General features: G+C 43.1%; 1 protein-coding gene across 2 annotated transcripts in view; it reads right to left on the minus strand.

Annotated features, from left to right (window-relative positions):
• The window catches only part of NAV2 (neuron navigator 2), a 323173-nt gene extending 315943 nt beyond the window's left edge, over positions 1-7230 (minus strand). For both annotated transcript variants that reach the window (XM_063117361.1, XM_063117362.1), the window contains exon 1: positions 6857-7230. In XM_063117361.1, coding sequence (XP_062973431.1) covers positions 6857-7114 — 258 coding nt within the window. In that variant the 5' untranslated portion in view covers positions 7115-7230. The remainder of the gene's footprint in view (positions 1-6856) is intronic.
• Between the last annotated feature and the right edge of the window lie 3580 nt (positions 7231-10810).

Consider the following 10810-nt stretch of genomic DNA (forward strand, 5'->3'; position numbering starts at 1 on the left):
AGTGGCTGTTTGGAATACCTTCCATGGGCTTCCTTTGAATATTTGGACTCATACTGTATATTGTGGGGAGTGACATCTGATTTTGTTTAATGTTTGGAACTTTTAAGTCAGTCCTGAGAAGAAACAGTCCATGGTACTAATCAGCTTGGCAAAATGGCCATTGAGGAAGACCAAGGGTCGAAACGCATCTGGCCAAATGGATCAAGTTTACCGAGCATTTTTTGTCTAACATTCTGACTGTCTTGCTGTATTATTGTATTTGTGAAATGCTCTGTGTATGTTATTTTTAACAGTATACTTTAGTATATAAAATTGCATTTTTACCTGATTCCTTAACTTCTTTGTTTTCATTTATACTGTGTTGGGTTAAGGTTATCACCTCTTTGTTGCATCCGTATACTAATGCCTGTTGTGGTAAATCCCTTGATGCTACAGAGTAGAGGCAAGAGGACACTATTCTTATCCAAGGCCCTAGCATAGTTTTCCCCCAGCCAAGATAGTCTGTTGCAGCCTTCTCCAAACTGGCACATTCCAGATGTATTGGGCTACAACTCCCACAATCCCCAGCCAGTATAACCATTATGGACATTATGAAAGTAGTAGTCCAATACATCCCAAGGGCACCTGGTTCAGGAAGGCTAGTCTATTGATTCTTACTTGTACTACTACGTTGGTACAGATATTCTGGGTCAGACCTCTTCCTTTGTTTGGACAACACTCTTATTTGTGTGTTGCCATAGCCTTGCTCTAGGTATCACCACCTCCTTGCTCCCCTCTAGTCCGCCTTCTGCACCCTGCCGACCCTGTCCTGCAATTGCCTCTGCCTCTACACCACCCCTTCTGTAGATTGGCCCCAGCTCTCCATTCAGTTCTGGTTCTAAAGCTATGATTACTTGCATTTCAGCTCCCACATGCTTGGCTGCTTAGAGTAGTTTGGCTGCTGACAGGAACTCCATCAATGCCATTGTCGCTGACTGAACTGAATTAGTGTCACTTCCTTGGGAAATTCACAGTACTAGAGGTATTCAGAACAGATGCTGGATTGACAAAGGTCATGAAGTGGAATTTAGCCCTACACATTAAAACGAATCATGTCAGCAATGCCTGCAAGAAGGTTCATTACTTTAAACATGCTGTACAATCTAGCAAGTGAGAATGTGTGTGTGTGTTTGTACACAGTGATTCTACGTTCACCAATGGAGCGCCACTAGGTTGTTTTATTTACTTGTTTCTAAAAACATTTCTATTCCACCTTTCAGCTCTGAGAAGAGCAATTTACAACAATAATATGTCAATGCAACTAATTAAACCTTAACTAAGATTTAGAACATCAAGGATTATATAGCCTGATGCTTAAGACACTTCACCAGCACCAAAGGAATTGAAGTGAGCATGACTAGGGCTGCAATCCTACACACTTTTACCTGGAGGTATATCCCATAAAACATACTCCCAGGTAAAGTATGTGTGTAAACCAATCATTATGGGGAACACTGGGGAAAAACCAAGATACTCTGGCCCTAAAGGTTCAAAGAACCTAGCAATGGAGTCATGGTTCCAAAGGTTAGGTTCCCACTCTATTTCTAGATGGTATAGCTTTCATGTCTACCTTCCACTGCTGGTCCTAATGCCACCTCAGTATCCTGTAACTGATCTTTCAGTGTTGACTCTCTCCCTGGCAAATCTATTCTGCAATCCACTATTCTTCCATGAGACACCAGATGGCCCAGTTCGCACAATTACAGGGTGCTTAAAAAGACACAGCTGATTTGCATAATTATCCTTGCAGCTTCTTGTGTTGTCTGAACCCGGAGAAAGTGACTTGTTGGGGTGGTTAACAAACAAACCAAGAACCCATAGCCATCCTTGCTGGGTTCAGATGTCATGAGAAACTGCCATGGCAGGGATTGGCAACTTGGTGTGGGAAACATGGTATGGCCACTGCAACCCACCATGGCTAATAAGCCACCTTGGGCTGCAGTGACTGAGCAAGCCGGGTATAATAAGGGGCCAGAAGATGCTGGAGGAGAATCTTTACTGCTGATCTCCACCCCTATATCATAAGTCCCTGCCTCTGATCCTACTGAGCTCTATCTCTACGCTATAACAAGATACTGGATTCATATTTCCCACAATAGCCAGCTTGTGGGAAGCCCACATTAGCAGTATATGAGCGCAGCAACTGGTTTTCAGAGGCATGCTGCCTCTGTTCCTGGAAGTAGCATATAGCCATCATGATTAATAGCCATTGATTGTTGAAAACGCTATGAAGCTTGTAGTCCTCAGCATACACCTGTGGTTGGTAATTCCTGTGGACCTTAATTCAAAATGTTTTAGGAATCATCTTAACTTACACAGTGTTCTGATTGTAACACAACATCATAAAATTGTCACTGATTGTACTCTTGAGGTTATTTGCTTCCAAACTTTCAGTGTAAACCAACCTTCTGGAGCATCTGGAGTAGCCAGCGCAAAGTCCATAGGAGATCACTAAAGTATGAATGATGTGGCAAAACCAACTAGTGATCCCATTTTGGGGTATTCACATCCTTAGCTTGCTAACTACTAAAACAGAAGTTAAAATTTCCAAAACAATTCTATATAGTAATATAATTTATTTTTGCATATTTGCAAAACAGATTATTTAAATATCAAAGTATCAGTTAATGAAGAGGAAGGTATTGCGAGCTATTTGGGAGAGGCAAATGGAACAGAAAGCACACATTACTATACAAACAACAATAAAGACACTGCCAGGGTCCAAAGGTGACACACCTGTGTTTTAGAATCATAAGGTCATAAGCAGATAGATATAAAGTGGCAGATACAGGACAATGGGATGGACGTGGAGCTGGTAGGGCAGAAGTACTGGACTGCTCTTCTCCTGCCTTCTTCTCTGAAACCCATCTGCCTAGCTAATTTTCTCCTAGATTAGCAAAAAGAATGGAAGCAAGCCTAGTGTAAGGAAAGTGACTGGGTCAGGGTCAGTTTGAAGGAAAAGTGTTGGTGGGGGAAGAGTTCATTACCATCTTTCTATCTAGTGCTTTAAATTGCCTCCCTGAGTTCAATCTGTTCAGCCTGACCCATGTAACGTCTAATGCACAGGTTGTGCCACCATCGCACCTGGTCAGATCTTCCTATGGTTTTACCAGTTTATAGTTTTTATGTAGAACTTATACTAGCCTTAGGCTGCAATCTGCAGTCTAGGCACTTCCCAATATTTGAGGAAATGTAACTGGTGTTAAACATCATGAAATGGTTAGATGATAACTAGGGTGGCCATTTATGAATCACCAAAAAAAGAGGAAATGCTTCACCTAAAAAGAGGGGGGGAATGGGACACCAATTTGCATAATATTTACATATGCTAATTTATATGTATAGATACAAATTTAGCAATAAATATAATTTAAATGCAAATTCAATACATCCCACCATGGTGTGAAATACGGTGACCTGTGTGTCTTGCTCAATCTCCTGTCCAGATGTTGTTGATGGGCATCTTCCAGGCCCAGTTCTTCCTTCTGATGGTTCTTTGTCCTGAACCAGAACTTAACAGTCCTTCAACTAAAGGACACCTTCAAAATAGAGAACAGTCCTCTAGCATACCTTCAGATAGAGGACCATCCTTTGTAAAATAAGACATACAGCCACCCTAAGATACCTTTTTGCTAAAACAGTGACAATATTAGTTTGTGCAGGCCTCCCTCATATTACAGATACATCAAAGCTTGAGGTAGTGATGAGTAAAGGCTAACGTTTTGAAAGTGGATCACTGATTTTGGTGCCAATTTCAATTTCTATGGTTCAAACTCCATACTGAATATGAGAACTTGACAGGATTATCAATAGTTCACAAGCCTCACTAGCTCTTGGCACTCATGCTCATATTTGCCTAAATCAATAATATCATCAATCTGCTTTCCCGCATAATGCACCAGAAGCTTCACAATACATGCATGGAGACCTTTGTAGTGTCATATAGTGTCATCAGAAACCTACATAATGCCATAGTGACCGCCATGCTTGTAGTCCCAAGAGATTCTAGGATCCAGTCTAGCAGTTTCATTGGAATCCAGATCCAGATCTGTCCAACCTTTCCTTGACTAGTGAAATTGATTAGTTCTTTCAATCTCTACTGGGGGGGGGGGGGAATGAGAAAAATGCATTACCTCAAAAAAAGATGAAGGTCCTATAGGATGCAAAAAGTGCTTCCCAAGCCCTGCCTGACAGCCCCCAGAACCCCAGCATCTGCAACTGCCAAGAAAAGGGGAATAGGGGGGGGAACCCCACTCTAGGAGCAGGCTTTATGGTTTTTGCCATGGAAGTCCCATTCCTAGAATAACCCTGCATCATCCCACAATCAGTGCATGAAGGCCCCAGCTTACTTTCTAGGATGCTCTTGGCATACACTAGGAATGAGATTTCTATGAAAGGTACCACAGAGTCTATTCCTAGAGCGCTCTCTCTCTCTGATTGTGTTGGGGTGGCTTCAACAATGCAACATGTAACTGATGCTGTTGCTGCAAGACCAACATCTGTTGCTACTGGCTGAATGTGAGTGAGTGTGTATATGACTGTTGTGGAATGTAACACATTTGAGCAAATAGTGAATTGTGCAACCAGTTAGATAACCATGGCTATACCCTCAAAGCGAGTGCTTTGGCCTATAAAATATGTTTTTCACAGTTCCCAAGGATGTTACCAGACCCATGACAATACTAGAAGTCTTAAGCACTTATTTAGTGCCAATAGAGCACATAGGTTATACAGCTCCTTCCAGACGGCCTTGCAATTGAGTCAACACAGACAAAAGGAGAAACACATATTTTGTGAGGGAGAACATGAGGAAAGATTAACTTGAAATTACCAGCCCAGTACAGGTGCTGTGGTGGTCAAGAGAATATATATATGGGAAGGACCTGGGCAGTAGACCAAGCATAAGGGCTGAAGCCAAGTTCAGATTATTACCATCAATGAGGATACATCAGGACTACTCCAGAGACATGTTGAACTCCCACTGAGCCTTATGTCCTATTACAACTATCGAGATTTGCAAATGTGAAACATTTCCTCAGGCTTTGAGCTATAGATTAGCCATGCGAGTTATCCTGCTTCCCTCCCCGCTCCAAAAAGAGAAACCCAATTAGTACTAATTGATTCAATTCTGAGCTCCTCAAATATATACCTTACAGTGATTCAGTACTCAGCACTTAATATGCCATAGACTTTTAAAGCCTACATAAGAGTGATAAAATATCTCCCATCGCCCATTTCCATATCATATACATATCATCCTTTTAAATACTGGATCCCCCTCCCTTTTTTGTGTTAAAAGTTGAGGTTTGCAGATACTTTCCAAATGAAATAGAGAAAATCGAAAGAGCGTTTGTGCCTCCCTCCGGAGTGTGATGTGATGCAAAGGTCAGCCTGTCTGCTGTCACTACCCTGACACCAGTGCTATCATGTCTCCCTCCCGGTTCTCGAGCCCTCAGGAACTGGTACAGCCACACGAGTCTGGCCTGATATGTCACGCTGCCTGCTAGGATGGAAAGCGCAGCATCCCCTAAAATGCAGGGCAGGAGGCCAAGCTCAACTCGGCAGCCAGGCTGCTGTTCCTCAGCAGAATAGGTTATGAGGTCACAGACTGCAAAACCTAGATTTGCAGGCATGACCCAGTACTCCCCCCGTGGTGGGGAAATAAACCAATGCAATTCTTCCTCAAGCATGTAACTTCCCACTCCAACATGGCTGCATGTCTTGCTATCAGGTTCAAGCGGCTGCAGAAGAGGCTGGTAGCCTGCAGAGCCATTCCGAGAATTCACAGCAACCTCTGCCTCACTAATGTTAATTAGTCCGGTTTGCGGCACCAGACCATCTGCTTTGCTCACCCCAGTAACATAGTAGCATTTAGTATCTGCTTACACTGCTATTGAGCACATTAAGGCACCAGCAATATAGAGGCAGTCTGATCCACGTTGAAAATACTAATACACTCACGAATATAAGACTGGTCAGAACACATATTTTGTTGCAGTCTCTCACCATATAAAGTGGCATCATTTAAAGAGGTGCCCAAATATGGATTCAAGCAAAATCTGGACATTTCATATAAAAGAATAAATTGTTATATCCAGGTTGACAGAAATATACAGTGGAAAGGAAATTCCAATTAGCCTACACTATATATATAATATAATATAATATATATATGCATTGTATTGAATACATGATATGTCTTACTGTCAGTATATTTCTTGTCTTCATAAAACAGGACATGCTTCACAATCACCTCATACGTGATTCATACACACACTTGTACATACACACATATACATACACATACATGCACACACACACACACACACACACACACACTGAACTACATGCAGCAGTCTGATGTTCAGCTACATACAGTAGTACTATTACAACGTGTAGCTTCTACAAGCAGCTGCCCTTGTGTTCTCAGTAAGATGCACATACACACCCACTGCAACCCATCCCACAACAGATTGGAGTCTTATATATGGCCATCACAAATAAAGCATACACAGAGCTATCTATAGCCCTGCCATAACTAAAATATTCGGGCCACCACAAATAAGTGCACACCCACCACAACTAAGACAAATCATTAGGATAGTTAGGAACACCCAGTCCCTTTTCCCACTGGCATACATGTATAAAAACATCCACAACATCCCCATCCACAGCATATGTTGTTTCCACCAGAAACACAGCATCAGCATCACAGTACAACCTGTGTTATCAGCAACCATGCACATGCTCAACAGATTTCCAGAAAACACAATCTACACACCCACACTGTTAATACGCGAACACCATTTTTGCTGACCTGTGTGTCAAAGCCATTTTCGATGGAGCTACTCTTCTTTGAAGGGAAGCCATCTCCTGCATTCTCGTGACCATGATGAGATTTGAGGGGGATCTGACTGGAATAGGAAGACTTGTTCACCTCCACCTTGTTCCCAAACTTCAGGTAGCAGGGCTGTGGGATGGCCCTCGCTGCTGGCACATGAACAATAGGACTAGCACTGTGGACAGGTTTGGGTAGTCCGGATTTCATTTTGGAGGCTACCAGGATGGCTGGCATTTTTTCTCGTTCTGCTTTGTTAACACGTTTCTGTCAGCAATAGCAACAGGGCCAAGCAGCAAGCAGCAGCCAAGGAAGGAGGCTAGAAACAGGCTTTGCAAGCTGGTACTGCTGGATGATACACACAAAAGCAGAGAGGAAATAAAGGAGGAAAAATCTCCCACTTTAAAAGCTTGATCTAGCCCTCACAAGCATGACACAGCCTTCCACCTGTTTCCTTTGATTTTTGTTGTTAATTCTATCAGTGGTCTTCCTCCTCCTCCTCCTCTGCTGTTTAACTTGCTGATTCTTTTCAGTAGCTGATTCCTGTAATTTTCTTTCTTGGAGATGGGAGACCTTTACTCCATTATCTTGTCACTGGAACTGATAAAGTGAAGCAGCCTTTTGGAATGGAGAAGAAAAAAAGAAGAACCTGCTGCCGCATATGCTTCTTGTGGTGCCTCTGCGTGGGTGGGTGTATCTGTGTGTGTGTGTGTGTGTGTGTGTGTGTGTGTGTGTGTGTGTGTGTGTGCTAGAGAGAAAGCACAGGCAGGATTTCTAGGCTTAAGATGTCTTTCTTCAGTCTTAGCCAAGAAGCAGATGTAGCTCAGTGTGTTAACAGCCGATGCCCTTGGATACGAGCCTTAGAGAATCCCAGCTCCTTAATCTTAATATCTGTGAACAGGAGCAACGGTGCTGGAGAAACGTCCATGGATGACATTTACGCCGTAAGACTGCTGGTGGCAAAGGATTTCCCCACTGCTGCTGCTCGCGAAGCCCTAGAAGGAGGATTCCGCTCTCAGAGCTGGAGGCCAAGCGGCGTCCGCCTCATTTTCAGCATCGGCAGGGAAACAGGTTTCGGAACCGCACGGCTAGCAGGGTGCGCGTTTACGTGCGGAAGAGCCGACGTGTGTGAGCGAAGGCAGCCTGCTGTGGTCTCCGCCAAAAAACGCTACCCGGATTAGCAGGAGCGGGAGAAGGTTGCAAATCTGACAGTACAGTAAAAACAGTGCGAGCCCCCGGATTGGTCCTCCCTGCTCAAATCAGAAACAAAATATCTCTGCAAAAGAGGCGTGGCTCCAACTCAAGTGACTGGCAGGAAACTCTTTTGCCTCTGCTCCAGTACAAAGCACAATCTGGAGCGGCTCTGCGGCAACACGGTGGGTCTCTCGGCTCGCTGGAAAGGATGCAGGAGAAGTTAACACAGGGAGGGGGGCAGCAGGGAGGGGGGAATTCCTATCCATCTAGGCTTGGGTGTTCCCCCCCCCTTTTCTTTTCATGGAAGGCACTTTCAAATAAAAACACATGAGGGTGAATCACGGTTCCGTTTTTACTCGCTACTCATACAGGAAAACTCCCACTGAAAAATGCCAACAGAAGTGTGTGTATGTGTGTGAATAAGAGCTGAGCGATTTAACCCAATGCAGTCAAGAGAAGGGGATTTGCAGGAGCTTTGCACAGGTGGTTGGCAAACCATCCAAGCCTTGAGTCTCTCTACCCAGGGAAGTCAGTATTAAAAAAAGCTGCTTCACACATTTGGGTTTTTGACATACACACACGTAGAAATGTAACAATTATGTATGCAACACACATGCTTACAAAAAGCACACATTGCACACTTACAGCGTCGACCAAGAAGCCAGGATTATTTTATTTTATTTCTAACCCACCTTTCTACCCAAAAATGGCACTCAAGGCAGCTTGGCCACAGCAGCACTAGACATGGCAGAACACTACATCAGCTGTGTAATATAGAGAGAGGCTTTGACAAATTTATGACGGGTCACTATCTCTCTACAGTTGCTAGCTAAGATAAGTAAGTGGAACCTCCATGTACAAAGGCAGTATGCTGGGGAACAATCATGTCCATCACATTCATGCAACTTCAGTGGTATTGGAAACAGTCTTCTGGTGTGGCTGGATAAAGGCATTCTTACATTCTTAATGGAGAGAGAGGCAGGTGGAGACCACCCCACATGCCTGCTGCAGTGGCTCCCCCTCCCCAACCGTCCAGGCTATTACCACCAAATGCCCTAGGGAAGGATCCTTAAGGGTTGTTATATTTCAATATTGTTGATTATGATTTGATTAATTTACCTTTGTGTTAGTTTCTTGTAAGCCTACTTGGAGTGATTTCTATCTTGAAAGGCAAGATATATTTATTTATTTATTGCATTTTTATACTGGGCGGTTCACAAAAATTAAAACCATTCAAAGTATAAAACAAACAGTATAAAAGCATGATATAAAATATAATATAAAAGCACAACCAGGATAAAATCAGCAGCAATGCAGAAATACAAATTTAAAATACAAATTTAAAACAGCCAACTTAAAATTAAATTTATAGACTGTTAAAATACTGAGAGAATAAAAAGTTCTACACCTGGCATCTGAAAGAATATAGTGTAGGTGCCAGGCGAACCTCCTTAGGGAGCTTATTCCACAGCCAGGGTGCCACAGCAGAGAAGGCCCTCCTCCTGGTAGCCACCTGACTCACTTCCTTTGGCAGGGGCTCACGGAGAAGGACCCCTGAGGATGACCTTAGGTACATATGGGAGGAGGCATTCCTTCAGATAACCTGGCCCCAAGCCGTTTGAGGCTTTAAATTTTAATACCAGGACTTTAAATTGGTCCCAGACCCGAACTGGCAACCAACAAAGCTTGAAGAGGACTGGCATGATATTATTTCGTTGGCCAGTCCCTGTTAGTAAACCTGCTGCCCTGTTTTGTACCAGCTGAAGCTTCCTGACTATTTTCAAAGGCAGCCCCACGTATAACACATTGCAATAATCCAAACGAGAGGTTATCAGAGCATGGATAACTGTAGCTAGGCTATCTCCATCCAGATAAGGGCGCAGTTGGTATATCAGCCTATCCTGATAAAAGGTGCTCTTTGCCACTGAGTTCACCTGTGCCTCAGGTGACAGAAAGAAAGAATATCTGATCTCAAATAATTGAAAGAAAGAAAGAATATCTGATCTCAACAATTTAATCAAAGATTAGCTGGTATGTATGTAAGGGAATGAAAGCCAATGTGGTCACTTAATAACAATATCCAAATAACATTCTGGACCAGTTTTGTCCCACCCATGTTCAATTTATTTATCACACCTCTCATGTGCTATTAAAATACTGTATTGTGCCATTTTATTGGTCACCCGGGTCAAAAACCTTCCTGTTGGTTTTGTGATTATTTATCCCAGGTTGAAATAATGATCAACCATGAGTCTCTGTTCTTGCTGAGAGTAGTTGACTCTTTGAGCTCACTTTGACTTATCCTAGAATATGTCAACAAATCAGTCTGACAAGAATTCAGCTATTGCCATCCCTAAATGAGTTCTAGAAGTAACCGTGTAGTCAGCTTTAGCAAAATGACAATGGTTATCTCGCATTATAAAGGCTAACACATTGACTGTGGCATAAGCTTACATTGCATATTCCTTCAGATGACTATGTACATAAAACCTGAGGAGCTTCAAAGACTGCTGTGTTATCCTGAGGATATGGATGGAGAAGGGAACAATGCAAGCACCTGGTTAGGTGTCAGAATAGTCAGATCTCACTAGAGTTAGGAAGTTGCAACCTGCAGCTCTTTAACACAAAGCCAGCCCCAGGAGTCCACAATGCTGGGGACCCGCTAAGGCCCCCATGCAAACAGGGGCCTCACTGGCAATCTTTGGAGCTTCCTGGTACTACTGCTTCTACCTGTTCACC

This window comes from Elgaria multicarinata, chromosome 2, assembly GCF_023053635.1.
Source record: "Elgaria multicarinata webbii isolate HBS135686 ecotype San Diego chromosome 2, rElgMul1.1.pri, whole genome shotgun sequence".
In the NCBI taxonomy this organism is placed as follows: domain Eukaryota; kingdom Metazoa; phylum Chordata; class Lepidosauria; order Squamata; family Anguidae; genus Elgaria; species Elgaria multicarinata.